Source organism: Ambystoma mexicanum, chromosome 6q, assembly GCF_040938575.1.
Source record: "Ambystoma mexicanum isolate Mex_15411 chromosome 6q, UKY_AmexF1_1, whole genome shotgun sequence".
NCBI classification, from domain to species: domain Eukaryota; kingdom Metazoa; phylum Chordata; class Amphibia; order Caudata; family Ambystomatidae; genus Ambystoma; species Ambystoma mexicanum.
Genome location: NC_090937.1, coordinates 718,024,314 through 718,039,944, shown reverse-complemented (window position 1 = coordinate 718,039,944; position 15,631 = coordinate 718,024,314). Strand labels below are relative to the sequence as shown.

The 15,631-nt window shown below is 46.8% G+C and overlaps 1 protein-coding gene across 3 annotated transcripts in view; it reads left to right on the top strand.

The window, feature by feature from the left end:
- Positions 1 to 15,631, top strand: part of SLC10A7 (solute carrier family 10 member 7) — a 1,071,777-nt gene that overhangs the window by 77,434 nt on the left and 978,712 nt on the right. For all 3 annotated transcript variants that reach the window (XM_069631237.1, XM_069631239.1, XM_069631238.1), the window contains exon 2: positions 5,805 to 5,887. In XM_069631237.1, coding sequence (XP_069487338.1) covers positions 5,805 to 5,887 — 83 coding nt within the window. The remainder of the gene's footprint in view (positions 1 to 5,804; positions 5,888 to 15,631) is intronic.

Sequence of the window (15,631 nt, the reverse complement as noted above, 5' to 3'; positions counted from 1 at the left end):
AAGAGTTGGGAGGTCTCGTTTTAATCTGAAGCATTTCTGCGCAGTGCACCTTTCATAGGGTGACCAGAGGTCCCGGTTTTGCCGGGACCGTCTCAGTATTTGGTGCTCTGTCCCCCTTTCTCAAAATTATGTTCCTGTAGTGGTCCTGGCTTTTTGTAGTAGGTCTTCATAGCTGGCAGGTAGGAATGCACAATCTCACGCAGAAGAAATGCTGCTTTTTACAATTTAAGAAAGTGTTAGTTTGTGATACATTAATTGTAATGTGCGTTTCTTTGAACAGTAACACTTAAACCCCGTTCTCCCTCAAACGCTACTGAAGTGTAGTGCCTTGACAGCCACTTTCAAGAGTTATTCCTACCTTTTTATGTTAGCTGTCCGGTCCCGGTTTTTTACTTTTTAAATCAGGTCACCCTCGCCTGATACTTTGAGCTACCCGAGTAGTGCAAAACCAATTGAAATCTTGCATCATGCCTCTTGCACACTCTTCATTGCTGTTCGTTTTGATTGCCTTTTTGACATAGGACCTGTGGAGCTGGGACTGTGTGGGACTGCCATGGGTATCCTGGTCCCTACCCACAAAGCGTCCCTCACAAAGAAAGATGCAGTGACAGTTCTAACGCGCCTTTCTACCTTCCTCCAACTTCCTGTGCCCCTCATCATTTCCCCTTCCTCCCGCCTCCTGGGCCCCTAACCTCAACATGAACTAGAGTGATACATCCAGGACATCACAACCTTAACCCTGTTTTGAACACCTGGTCCAACACATCATTCCATTTCTTGAATGAGCCGATGAGGTCGCACTCGGGCCCTTGTGGTCTCTCTTCTCTCACTCCACAACACTCCTACAATATGCCCCTTGCCGGTGTGTCTGGGGGTATCACTTTCTGACTCCTCACCATCTCCTTGATTTGAGACATCCGACTGCTGAGCGTCCTCTCCACCCAGATTGTCCCTCTGGGTTCTCTCCAGACTTCACCAACCACCTTCTTGAAGTGTGATGAGTTTCGGTTCACTTGTCGATGATCTTCTTTCACCGTTATCAGTGATGCTTTCTCCCTGGTGATCACCAGAAGGTCTTCGTGAAGTGCTGCCACTTATTTGTGGTTGCTTCACCACCACCACCACATCACCAACTTCCAAACTGGACTCTTTGGCCCGTCACTGCATGTCAGAATTCCTCTTCATCTTGTCCTTCGCTTCTTCATCTTTACTCATGTTTTCGTCATCTTGGTAATCCTCTGAGGTCTTCGGGACATAAGGTATGCAGGTTTGTACGTTTCTTCCAAACATCTCTTCAGAGGGACATTTCCCTGTCATGCTGCGAGGCGTGCTCCTGTAGTCCTGCAACAGTTGATACAGCAACAGTTTGTATGGTTTCCCAGTGAGATGTGCTATTTGTAGCACACACTTCAAGTTTGCCATGCATCTCTCTACTGTTCCATTGGCCTGGAGCCATAGTGGCGTCACCTACCGATGCTTAAGCCCCATGTATTCCACAAATGTTGTAAAGTCTTGGCCATGAACTTGACGATCTTATGGATGCCATATGCAGTGCACATTTCATCCAGGGCCAGGATGACGTGGTGGGCTGTGGTGGATCCTACCATTTTTTTGCTTCCGAGAACCTGAAGTACTCGTCTGTGGCCACCAGTACACATCGTCCACCGTAAGAAGTCTATGGCAACCTCGTCCCATACCCTCTGCAGCAACTCCGCGGCAACTCCGTCATCTTCAGGGACTCGGCTTGGGATACATTGAAGGCATTATGAGACAACACGTGGGGCACTATTAGCAGTTCCTCCACTTGATTGTCGAGTTGTCGAAACCACACTTTCTGTCTCAGTGGTAGGTTAGTTGACACTATGCCCCTGTGCCCCTTGTGGGCTATGATCATGTCCTGTCTTGTCATGGTTGTGGGTATGACACGAGGAGCTCATCCGTTACCAGTTTGATATGATGCTGTATGCCTGGTGGTTCCCTTTCTCCATTTTTCTTGGCTCTCCTCCATTTCCCTGATTTGTGACATTCTCCTGACTGGAAGGCTCTGTCCTCTTCCGCCTCCCTTAAAATGTGTATCTTGTCCATTCCGGTGGTCGCGGCTTGCTGGATGTTGTAGTGAATGTGTCGGTCAGCCACCAATGGTTCTGCAATAACCCATTGTTTTGGGTGTCGGGGAAAGGAAATCAGCCTGGTGTCCTTCCCTGGTCTGTGTATTATGTTGAACGCATAATTCTGTAGCCATAGACACCATAATGCGTGCATCCTTGCTTGAGGGTTTCCATAGATGAAAAACAATGCTTGATGGTTTGTTATTATCGTGAAGGGCTTTCAGTATAGGGAGAGGTGTTGTGCTCACACGCCCCCACTGCAGCCAGGCCTTCTTTTTTGGCTTGGGAGTAAGCTAGCTCAGTCTTTGATAACTATATGCCCTCTGTGGGACGCATCTTTCCCCACATGTGCCAGTATGGCTCCTAGTCCCACCAGGCTTGCATCCACTGCCAATTCTGTTGCTCTCGTTGTCAAAGTATGCCATATTTTCGGCAGTTGAGATTTTCCTGCAGATGTCATCGAATGCTTCTTGGCCTCTGATCGACCACTGATGAGTAGTGGGCGGTTTCGTGAGAACTGTCAATGGTTCGCTGATGGTTGCAAAGTCCTTGATCTATCTCATGCAGTAGCTGGCGAGCCCCAGGAACGATCTCAATTCTGAGGCATTTGTTGGTGGAGGAGTCCCATTTAGGGCTGCAACTTTATCAGGGTCTGGCATCATCCCTTTGGCCCAGAATATATGGCAGAAGAAATGCAGTGTGCCTTTGCAAAACTCTCATTTGTCTTTGAGGGTGAGGTTGGCCGCTTCCAGCGCGATGCACACTCTGGCTAGTGTGTCATTGCAAGTGTGTGCCGAAAACTAGGACGTCACCGCTATAGTTAGGAAGTTTGGAATATAGTTAATGACATTATGGATTTTGGCCTGAAATATTTCTGCTGCTGTCGATACTCCGAAGACAAGTCTATTTTAGGGGTATAACCTCAGGTGCATTACAAACGTGGTCATGTACCTTGATACCGGGCTTAGCTCTAACTGATGGCAGCCCTTATTCATGTCTAGCTTTGAGAAGACATTGGACCCGCTTAACAGATGTACCATGTCCATAATGCAGGGGGCTTGGTGGTGTTCTCTCTTTATTGCTTGGTTGGGTTTTCTCATATCGACGCCCAGTGGGATGGCATCCAAGCCCTTTTTTGGCACAGTCACAATTGGAGATACCCACAATATGGGCCCTGATGCTAGCTCTATAATGTCCTGTTCCACCAGCTTATGTAACTTGTCCTCCACTTGTTTTTGAATATTTATAGGGATGCCTCTATAGTGTTGTGTCACAAGTGTGACGGTGGGGTCAATGTGCAGTTGAATCTGCCTGTGTTTTAGTCTTCCTAGCCCGTTGAACAGTGCTGGGAACAGTTGGTCCATCTTGGCTACGGTATCTATGTACTTGTGGACCATTAGTCAATAGAGTATGTGGATTAAGCCCATTCCATGGCGGCCTTAAAGCTTAGGATGCAGACGCTCTCTGCCGCCGCCTCTAGTACATGCACAGCTATCTTTTTCTCTTTTGTCTTGTACTTGCATGTCGCTTCAAAGTATTCTTTGCACGGTAAGAAGGTCTTTGATCCATATGGGTACATCGCCACTTCTGAAGGGCGTAATCTCAGTGCTTGTAGGATGATTGTGTACACTTCCTCACTAATCGCATTCACCGTGGCCCTCATATCCACCAGGAATCCGACCTGTAGATTGTTAATTTGCAGCAGTAGTGTCGGGCTGTGTTCTGTTGCTTGCTGATTTCCTAGTGCATGCAGGTAGTCTTTCCATCTCTCGTCCCCTGCTGATGAAGTTGATTCACTGTCTGACAGAGATTGTTCCATTAGATAACATACATGGCTTCTCGATCTTCGGAGTGGGCCAGCAGGTTGGCTACAAGTTCTTCTTCTTTCCCCCATTCTCCTGTCGTCCGCCAACTCTTCATCTCGACGGCTACCTTCTTTGTGCCTTCCCGGCATCCTCGCTGCTATCGTGCATGCAGCCGCTGCTGTGGTGCCTGTTCTTTCCTTTGGTCTCATGAGCATGGGTTGTTCTCCTTCATCTCTTGGCGGTTTCCTTGACATGTTGCACACCGCCTTGAAGTGGTTCCCCCCCAACATGCTGAGCATAGTTGTCCTTTTGCTGGGCATGATCCTTCGTGTGGGAATTCATACCCGCACCGGAAACCAAATTGGTCGTTCTGACCCTGCAACAAAGGTGCCGTGGCAACCTTGTGGATCGTGTCTGAGGTTGCAACAAAGGTGCCGTAGCAACCTTGCGGATCGTGTCTGAGGTTGCCTTCGTGATCTTCGTTCATGACTTCCACCTGTTGTTCGACCGCTATTTCGGCTCTTGCCAGCATCAGTATGTCTTTGAGCAACCATGGTTTCTGAAATTTCTTTCTAAACTTTGGGGACTCGCAGCCAGCAAATATTTGATCTTAGCGCATCAGTGTTGTTGTTGCTTCGTTCTTATCTGCAGGCGCGTTACAAATGCATCTGTGGTTTCACCTTTGTGCTGCGTTGCGGTATGAAAGATGTACCTCATAGTCTATGTTGGTGTGTGGAGTGAAATAATCAGCGAGCACCATTTTTAGTCCGCTAAATATGTACTGTTTCTTTGGGTAGCTCATCAATGATGTCTCTTGTGGCTGGTCCCACTGCTAGTGTGAGGGGGCTTTTCCTTCTGTGGTCATCCATCGGGCCCAGCGCCGCCACGTATACTTCAGAGTCCCTTGCCCATTGGGGTCCCGTGTTATTGGTATCTGTTAGGTCAAATGCTCCTGGGAGCTGAAATGATAATGGTGCCTCTTGTATTCTTGCTTGACCTGGGTTGGGTGGGGTCGCTGCCACTGCAGGTGGGATGCCCTGATCTGACTTGCTTGTGCCCTTGGGTGTGTGTCTTTACTCCTTCCTCACCTTCTTGTGGACAGTGTGCAGAATTTCCTGGTTTTGGGGCCCATGGGTGGCACCTTGTTCCTGTGTCTGTGTTGGTACCTTTGCATGAGGTGTCCTTTCTCCTTCCACGTGCCTTCTCGAGGACCACATGTGTGTGTCCTCATGTTGGGTGGCCATGTGTCACTGTGTATTCTCACCACCGCTCCCCACAGTGCAATTCTTCCAGGTCTCCTCGTGAACGCTCGTGTTCTACTGTTTACCCTCCCACTGCCGCTCCCCACAGCATGATGCCCCCACTTGTGGCTGTGTGCCGCTATTAGTCACTGTCACTCTACACAGCATAATAGTATGTTCCTGTGCCCCTCCATGCACAGGACTGCACAGGGGACTTCGTCAGTGGTCTGCCGCCTCTCCAGCCAACACCGCACGAGCGTGGGCTCGGCCGCTTCATCACCAATGTGATGCTGACACTCCGTGGGACTACCATGGGTTTCCTGGCCCCTGCCCGAAAGATGCGGAGACGGTTCTTGCATGTCTTTATTACTTGCTACCTTCCTCCAACTCCCTGTGCCCATCGTCACATCCTCTTCCTCCCTCCTCCTGGGCCCCTCCCCTCAACATGAACTAGAGCGTTACGTTCAGGACATCACGGGACCTCAACGAACAGCCTTCTGATTTTATTAGCTATAATTAACCATTAAGCTCGGTTTAAATCTGATCTATTCAATTGGCCAGAGCGTTGAGCAATGTATGGACCCAACTTAAATTAATTGCCTGTTTGCTGGCCCTTTTTAACAACGTTTCTTTTTGTCTTTTGATTCTAGGACCATTGATGCCAGAGATCACTATAACATACATTGCTGTTTCCGCCATCTTCTTTAACAGTGGACTATCGCTAAAGACCGAGGTATGATTTTTGAAAATCCATAATGCCAATTTTTAATGTTCCAAACTGGGCTTCAAAAAAATTTGATGTTCAAGGGTTAGAATGTGGCTTTCCAAATAAAAGCACTTCTCTAAGTGCTACTAGAATAATGCAAAATGCTGTATGCCAATATGTTTTCCTCCGATTATTGATATACTAAATCTGTTGCGACCTGTCAGAGTACAGTTGTTGCTTTTTCCCCAGATGTAACCGGTGAACGGAAGGAATCCAGTCCGTAGGATCATTAGACTAACTCTGAAGAGTACCTTCGGGCCCCCTGCCAAATGTAACTGGATCTGAAAGTTAATGACAGAGCCAGTAGATGCCTTGAACGTCTGCCAGAAAAATCTGCTGCCTCCCTTCCCCACCAGGTTATGTTATGGGCATTCCTGTGGCCATTTCTGACCCCACGCACACTACATTCCGAGCCTTCGTGGTTTTTACTTTCCGACGGCAGTCTTTGCTGAACTAATCCACGGTATTGGTATTGACTTTGTAAAGCGCTCTAATCAAACTGAAGGAGGCATCAAGGCGCTTTCCACCCATCTATCCTGGTGGTTTAGACAAAGCAGTGTGTCATGTGTCTGACTTTTATTGGCAAGGAATATTCCCTTCAATCAATCGTAAAAACCCGAGGCAGTAAAGGTGTAATCACTTTCTGTGATTATGATTAATCCAGAGGCAAGATCGCATCTCACTGTGTCACTTTTATTCTGGACTGGCAGATCTAGACCGTTTCCTGTCTTTTTGAGGCTTTGCAAACCATTAAGTCAGAACAAGTTGATCATGCAGCTGCCAGAAGAAAAAGCACCAAACGGCCACCATCCGCGATTCTTTGCCTGTCCCATGATGCAAAATTCCAAAAGGCAGAGCGACTACTGTCTTTACGTTGGGCTGCACAGGTAGACGGCTGATCATACTCAAAACGGGCGGCGGACAGGAACTCTGAAACAATGGATGGACCACAGATGGAATCACTAAGGTTTGGAGTAAGCGATGCACACTACATATTCCCTCTTCCCATGCTCATGCAGACGTCGGGCCTTGATAAAACGACTGGTCCTATCCTTGGGCATTGTAGAATTGGTACTGTGCAGAACTCGGAGCAAGGCCTGCCGTTTTAAGGTATGGGGCACAAGAGGCTATACTCATACGAGCTGGATCACGTCTGGTGCCCATCATACTGTGACATTGCCAGTTAGTGGCCTCACCAGAGAGCCCTTTGGTAATCCTTTAATTATTTCCTCATGCAGTCTGTGGAGTGAAGATTGTATCTACCAAAAACAACATTATGTGATTGCTACTTCTACCGGTGTCGCGGGGGGAGAGGTGCAGGGACTCTGGGTGGCAAGGGAAGCCGCCTGCTTTGTGATGTCACTGCAGGAGGTTGTATGTAGAGCATCCCCCGGAGTCCAGCCAGACTTCTTTCTCCTTGCCCAGAGCCAGGCATCCACGCTCATGGAAGCCCTCCCATTTGTGACTAACATGCAATGTATTCTATTGGAGGAGGAAAGTGATACCACCATAGATCTGGGCCCAGGGCTGCGGAAATGTCAGTCCATTAAATCATAGTTTGTGAAAGGTACTAGAGTATGCAAGCGACGTAAGGAGTGGGCGCTAAATAGTGAATCAACTTCGCACGGCACTGATAAATGGGTACACGTATTAGTTGAAGTTTAAACCTCAGAGAGGTAAACTGGCACCAAGAACACAGGCAAAGGGAGGTGTTGCCCAAAACCTCACGACAAACCACACAAACAGTATGCCTGGAAATCTTGCGTGGTTATACTGGTCAATTGTAAGAAAAAGTATCCCTAAGGAGCATACATTCTCAAAGCAATTAAATGTGACCCAAAAATAGTGCGCGAGTCATCCAACACGTGTTATGACCCATATGGGTCTTTCTCAAGGCTGAACACAATTACATTGAGATCATAATGTTGACACATTTGAAAACCAGTTGAATACAAACAAGTGGAGTTGAAACAACCAATTGAAAAATAAATCAGTCCAAATTGGTACCTTGTGCCAAACACAAAAAGAACCAATAGTCTGCCAAAATGCAAACAGGAGGGGTCAGCGGAGAGAAAAAGAGAGAAGGTAAGCTCTTTGTATGTGTGCATTGCATGAACGCATTACTTGCTAATTCAGTAGGTGGAGAAACCAAGGCATGATGGTCCTTACGCAAGGGTCTGGAGTCCAGGAAGATGGCACTATGTATGTCAATCTGTGTAATCACAAGAATCTGAATAAAAGGATAGTCCATTAGTGGAGGGTGCGCACAAAGGGCTGTGTGGGTATGGTAGCATGGTGAAAGAAGCCATAATGTGGGGTTACCTATCAAGGCTGTTCTCTTCCATGTGAGAATGGCCAGAACCAAAAATGACTTGCAGGTTAGATGCTCTGTTGCTTGTGAAAGGGGCCACAACAGTGTGATAACCTAAAATGGCATGCAGCCTGGTAAGCTTGTTCGAACCCTGGAAGAGCATCTGAAAAAGAGGCGAAAAAGTCAGATGGTCTTCACAGCCAAAAATTGGTATCGGGATGACAGTAGAAAAAAGTACAAATAGCGGTGCATAGAGTTGGGTAAATATTATCCTTACAAAATATGACTAATGCGTCCATATATGGCTTTGGGCATGTAGGAGAGGTTTGCAGAGGCCTTTCGGCTGTTCTGGTGTTCCACAATGAGTGTGGGCACCATCTTAATTTTTAATTAACCTAATGTGTGAAGTGCACGTTCGTCGTCTAGAGCATCACAGAATAGACAGCAAGTTAGTGTGTTAGGTAGGAAGGTTGGGAAGTACTAATACTTAGGCCCCCGGTAGAAAGGGCTCCGTTATAAAAGTTATTGGAAATGAATGCCATTATGTGTGGCACTGCCTGGACGGCTCCATTTGGACGTGCAAGCTTTATCAGACTGATCAAGCTTATTTAGTATGCAGCTGATAATTCGAGCAAGCATTCACTAATGGAAAACATAACGTAATCTAACGTGTAAAGTACTGTAGCGAATAGGTCTAATTCATAAGAAGCACTCGGCAACGGAAGAAAAGCATGTGTGTGCAGTATTTTGGTTGAAGGAAGAGTACTTATGTAGTAGACCTCCTATTCACTCGAGTACTTAACACATTAGATAAGGTTATTTTTTCCATTAGTGACTTATGTGTCTGAGTAGACAGAACATTCCCTGTTGATGGACTTCAGGTCCGAAATGAATCGGCCGCTGACTGTCACTTGAGCCACAATGTTGACACAATATTGATTATTAAAGAACGTCATCAAGAAGACAAGTGGAACCTTCACATGATTGTGTAACAATTGTTTGAAATGTTGTATCTACTACAGGGAATAGTCACCAGTTCTGATGACACACATCCTCAGTTTATGCTTTCATATTTGCCGGATCCCAAGGTGGTGGGTGGACTGTGCTTTTATCCCTTGATATAGACCATCAATAAACGTAGGTATCCCGGGTAATTGGAGAATACACCGCACACAGACTCTGTCAGGAAAAGTTGGGATGGACATGGAAAAGGAGCTGGGGCCACAGAGTGTTAGCCAATCAAATGACCGGCATTTAATAAAGAAAGGGCACATCTACTGCCTGTCATTATTGTGGTGCTTGCACCAGTCAATTGTATAAAGGTTGGCAGATGCAGTCAGACATTGGCAGAATTGGGGTGACAATCCAAAGAGTCATTGAGTTCACAGACTCGCAGGAGGATAGAAACCGAGATGGCCGAGCAAGTTGGACCAGTCCCAGAGTGAGAGAGACTAAACATCAGTAAGAGCTTGGTGCAAGAAACTTGCCAATCCTACTACAGTCTTTGTTTATCCTTTGCCTTCCCTGGACCTATGCATTTCTCTGGCCTCTCACTACATTACTAAAACTCAGGACATCCTGTCCTCTCTCTAATCTACACCCCACCCTTCTCCCTCATCTTCTCCCTCACCCACTCCCAGGCCTCCCTTACCCTACCCTTCCTGTCCGGCTATTACCGCCCTATCTCCATTGCCCCGTAACTGGGCAAACTCTTGGAGAAGCTGGCCATCTTCCATCTTCCATCTTATCCACCACATTGAACCTCTTGATTGTCTCCACGGCCACCAGTCTGGATTCAGAGCTGCCAGAGGCAAGGAAACTGCACTCCTGAACACCCGTGAAGACTTGCTCTCTCATCCCAATTCCTCCTACTCTTCTTCCATTCTCATCCTTCTTGACCTCTCCTCTCCCTTTGATACGGTCAATCATGCCAACTTTATAAATCAGCAGCGTGATACCCTTGGCTTCACAGACCTGGCTCTGGACTGGCTGACCTCCTTCCTCTCTGATCGACCTTCCAAGTTTCAACTGGGCCCTTTTCTTTCCTCCATCTTACTCTCCACATGTGGTGTCCCTCAGGGCTCTGTTATCTCAGCATGGCTTTTAAACATCTACCTTGCCCCCCTGGCCCATTTGATCTCTGCCTTCTCTCCTAACTTCCAGTCTTATGCAGATGACATGCAACTCTCCTTCAAGCTTCCCTCCTCTGCCTCCTCCTTTTCCTCTCTCATATCTGACTGTCTGCTATTCAGGCATGGCGCACTGCTAACAATCTCTGCCCTAAAGACATTAAGACAGAGAACCTTCTCATTGGGACTCCAGCTCCCTCCTTTCCCCATACATTCTGACTGCCCTCCATGGGCCCTCTACCATCACCCTCTTGTGAGGCAAAAAACATGCCGTCTTCTTCAACTCCTTTCTTCCTCTCCTTCTCTCCTCACATCACAGACCTTGCCAAGAAGGCTCACTTTCAGCTTCACCTCGTCAGAGGCATTCTTCCTTTCCTCACCTTCCCCCAGAAACTCAGCTCAATGTTTCCAGAGCTCTGGTCCCCTCCAGGCTGAACTCAACCTACCTAGCTCCTTCCTTCGCCCCCTCAACTAATCCAGAATAGAACTACAAGACATCCTTGTCCTCAAGTCCAGGGACCGCATCTCTCCAGCCCTAAAATCTCTCCTCGGACTCCAAGTTTCTGCAAGGATTAAGTTCAAAACCCTCTGCGTCATCCACAAGCCTTTCTGGGGCCTGCGACCCCACTACATCCAACTCCCTCTCCCTAAATACCCCTCCCTGCTAGAGCCCTTCGGTCTTTTAGCTCCAACTATCTGCAGATCAGACACTTCTCCAAGCAGAGAGTGGGGGGTAGATCTCTCTCCTCTGCAGGTGCCTCCCTCAGGAATGGCCTCCCTGCCCCTCTCAGACTTGAGCTGGATCTCCTTAAGTTTCGGAAGCTTCTCAAGAACCTAATGTTTTCTTCCTCCTTCCCTCTTCCCCTCCGTTGCTAATCTTGCCCCCCTCTGCCTCTTGACTGGCTGCCTGGTTCCTACAGATTCTTACAGGGCACCATACCCTCCCCTAACAGTCTGTGCCCTGCACTTGGTCTCCTTTGTCCTCCCTAATCCCCCACCGGGCACTTGCCCTTCTGGTATCCCTCCCCCTGCACTAGCCCCGCCGGGCTTACACCCCCCTTAGCCGATCCTGCCCATTCCTTGCACTTAGCACGTGGACCTTTCTGCCCTGCAATCTCTCCCCCCCCCCCCCCGAGCTCTGTCCACCTGGCCTCCCCGGGCACTCGCTTAACCCTCCGGCACTTCTCTGCCTCCCCTCTCCTCTGCACTTCTATTACTGCACTTGCATGATCCGAATGTCACAAAGCCTAGTAGGGCCATTTCTGTTTTGTCATCCCTGTTTCACCCTCCCCCACCTCATCTTGTTGCGCCTTGAAACCCAATAAATAAATGAAGAAGCCTGCTGGGAGCACATACTCTGACCCAGGGGAGAAGCTGTTCTAGGCTATTCTTTATAGAGGAGAACAGAGAGCCTTCAGAAGTCTCCTGCCCAGGAGGGTAACCCATGGCTGATGGGAGAGAAGAACTTCAGCCTGAAAAGTACAAAAGCCCAGGAAGGTGACGGGGCAAGATCCGGATGATAGCCTGTTAAAGGTGTCCTCTAATGCACAGAACAAGAAAGGGAATTGTAATCTTGTGACCCTGTGGTAGTATTCTGGACCAAGGACTACACAACCCAGGTGGACAACCTGCTTCCCAGATCATTCGTCAAGGCCAAGGAAGAAACATTCTGGGGTGCTTTAATTACCCAGAGACTGTATAAACTGAAGGACATTTCCAGGTGAGGAAGGCTTGAGTTCTTGATTTATTGAAGAGGAAACCTGACATTAGATCCTGTTAGTATAGAACCACCCCTGTAGTTAATATCTGTTATCCTCACTGTGACAATGACCAAAGGTAATTCATTTGTTATTACGATACACTGGTCGTTTGGTGGCAAATGAACGACTCAGAAAAAACATTTAATTTCTAATCTTACTCCAGTTCATGTCAGTCTGGAATGTGGCCCATGTGTGTTTTCCCTGGATATGCTCTCTGTACTCGTGCAAGATATACAAAGCATTTTACTGAGTTTGGCCTTACATAGGGAGCTAAATCACTGGGCATGCAATCAATGTAAGAAGAAAACCTCTCCAAAATGTTTGGTTGGCGTTACTCTTATTTTGTGGCAGAGATCATTGCCTGGGCAATGTAAAACATGACAAAACCAGAGATATTCTAAATGTTCACACCCCATGGAATCTTATCAGTACGTTGTTCATCATTATTGGCCGACTAGGAGCCCTCAGGTAAATAAATGTTATTAGGAGCAAAGTGTGAGAAAATGGTGCTCCTCTTCTTCCTCTTTATCAAGGATGTAGTCTTTGAGGAAGGTTTCCTTTGATGTTGCCTGTTCTCTCCATGAAGCTCGTATATATGTGTGCTCTCCCTCCTACAGGAAAAGGGAAGTGTGAAAGCTGGGCAGTTATATTGTCTCCGGTGTGCAGCGATGTAAGACCTACATAAATACCATAGGGGTACTAGTTCCACTTGCACATAACCGATGCAGCCTGCTGATAGTATTTAGATAATCTGTAAACACGAGATTTCAGTTCTTTCAAGAACACCTCAAGGACTGTAATCAAAAGTATAACAAAAAAAAATGATTCTGCTTCTGTTCCTCCTTCTGAATTTATTACGAGGGTGGTGGACCCTCCTCCTTACTGGAGCGAAGACTTTAAGGAACCCAGTGTTTTTAGAGGTTTCAGGCAAAAATAAACAAATACGATTTTGCACAATCTGGAGGAAAGAAGTCTGCAAACCACCGACAGATCCCTTTGGATGAGCACATTATGTAAAACATATAGTTTTGCCGTCTTTGCTTTCCGTTCTGGATTGGTTTTCCATTGAAATCGATGGCTGGGTAGATAGTATCTAATGACAGAAATGTAAGGAGCAAGCATCTCGTGTAGGTACAGATAAAAACCACCAGCCCGGTTTATAAATAGCCATCAGTGTTTTGTACACCTACGCTATGGAGAATGAGCAGAATAACTATTTGCTCTCATCTCTACTGCTAACATTTGTCTGTATGAGGGAACTCTAACAAGACCGCCAAAGCTTCTGTAATTTAATGTAAAAAAAACAAAAAAAAACTGAATCACAGATGCTCCCTGGGCTGCTAATTAGAAGTAACTAGATCCTCCACCCACCAATAGATTTCTTAAGATGTGCAGTTTCCGAAGAATATCTGATTGTGCTCTGGTTCCCTGTGCCACTTCTTTGGTTTTTAAACTGAACCAGAACATTAGGGCATCGTAGCTCTAAGAATCGTATGCAGAGGTATGGGTTATGTGCAGGTTGAAGCCAGACCCCCTTTGTTTACCTACGCAGGTCTGATATCCCTACACTCATGAAAACTAGGGGACTATGTACCTAGGCCCACTGTTCCTGCAGATTGTGACTTACCAGAAATGTCAACTTTGATCTATGTGTGAACACAGGCACTGCATTTCCAACTTGCTTTTCTGGCCAACCAGTAATGATATCCAAGTCCGGCAGACAGTGCTTGGAAGTCACAAAATTGCAAGATGCATGGTGGTGCTGTATTTACCCACTACCAAAGGCTAGCAGCCAATAACTGACTTTTATGAGAATGTTTATTCTGAATGTGCCTCTCTTCCCGGTGTCGGGTTTAGCACTAGGATTTATTCTGAACCCATTGAATAAGTTTTGTGATGAAGCACCGTCTGATGAAGTCCCTTTACCATGGCGGCAGTCAGGTCTTTTAGGTTGCAGCACAGCAGGCACTTGAAAATACATACATGGGTTAAAGGGAGGGATCATCATGCAACTGTGTACGGCATAAAGGAGGCCCAGAGATCGAAACAAACTATTCTGCTGCCTTCCAAAAAAACAAAGTCCAACATCGGAGTTGGATGTGTATGCGAAACAGGTCAGTATGTTGGAAGCAACGCAAGGCCACTAGAGTACTTGAAAACGTGGAGCCGGAGAAACGGGGGGATGAAATTCGCTAGCCTATCAACCTCCTCCAGCGAAGACCACCCTGCTCAGTGGAGACAGTTAATAGTGGAGCAAGAAGGAAGCAGACCGCTTCAGTTAGAGAAAAGGTGAGAGGGAGAACCCACAAACGCACACCTGACTCCAGGGTGTGAGTAAGAAGGAGGGAAGATATGACACCAGGAACACAAAAAGAATCCAGAAAGACTTTAATACCGGAATCCAAGACAAGAAAACGGAGGTCCAAGAGTAAAGCAGTACAACGGTACCAGGTTTAGGATTCCCAGAGCACCTTGCAGAATTACGGGATTTGGAGAAGCCATTTGCTTAGTGCAAATACTGGACACTAGGATATAGAGTCCAATTTACAGAGGGAACTAAGAGTAACTCTTTACTTGATCCAAATCCGGCATGCTGAGGTACCAAGTTCAGTTACCTCAGCGAGTGGAGAATAATCCTTTTGCTGAGTGAAATTACCTTGCTTCTCCAGCATTGGGTCATTCATAGATTCACAAGCTTTGAATATTCCACATCATCAGGCTGGGAATCATGGGTTATGCATTTCCTACAAACTGTTGTGTTTTGAAGTCAGTCGGCCACATTCTGGGTAGTGTTTGTCCCCTCCAACATTGAGTTGTAAGCCCCACCCCTAGAGGCCATGTTCAGATTCTAACCAGACGTCGTGCTGAGAGGAGTCTTCACACCTCTCTCCCAGGAGAAAACCTTTCTGCAGAGAATTCAGATAACAGATAGTTCACATAAGTCTTTAGAATTTCAGGAGACCATTTTTTTTATAATGGGGAGCAGGTCTAAAAAAATTACTTTTCAGGGCCTGCTCCACCAGTGGTTTAAAACATATTTATGAAGGGGATAGGCATGAAGATTTTATTTATTGAATATACCCAAACCACACCAGCGAAGATGACAAAATATGCCAGTAATTCACTGCAAATACGCTGAGGGAGGGCATAGGAGATTAGTATGCTGAGTGAATGAAGGCAAATACTCACCCTCTTCAAAGTATGTGACGGTTGTAAGACTGTCTGAGATGCTCTCCAACAACTATCCGAAATGGTCAAGGTTTGACGAGGGACCACACAAACCTGAAAAGCACAAGGAACATGAAACCCGCCATGGACTCGATGTACCGTTGACGAATACTATACCGTTGATGATATTTTATGACTCCACTATGGCGACAGTCCCGTCAGATAGTAGCCACAACCCATTGATAGGCAGCCCATCAACGAGTGATCAAGTTGGCGAGGTGACCGTCGATGGGTGGCTGGGCACAGTCATCCACAGGGGCATCAAAATCTTGTCCTCCACCGT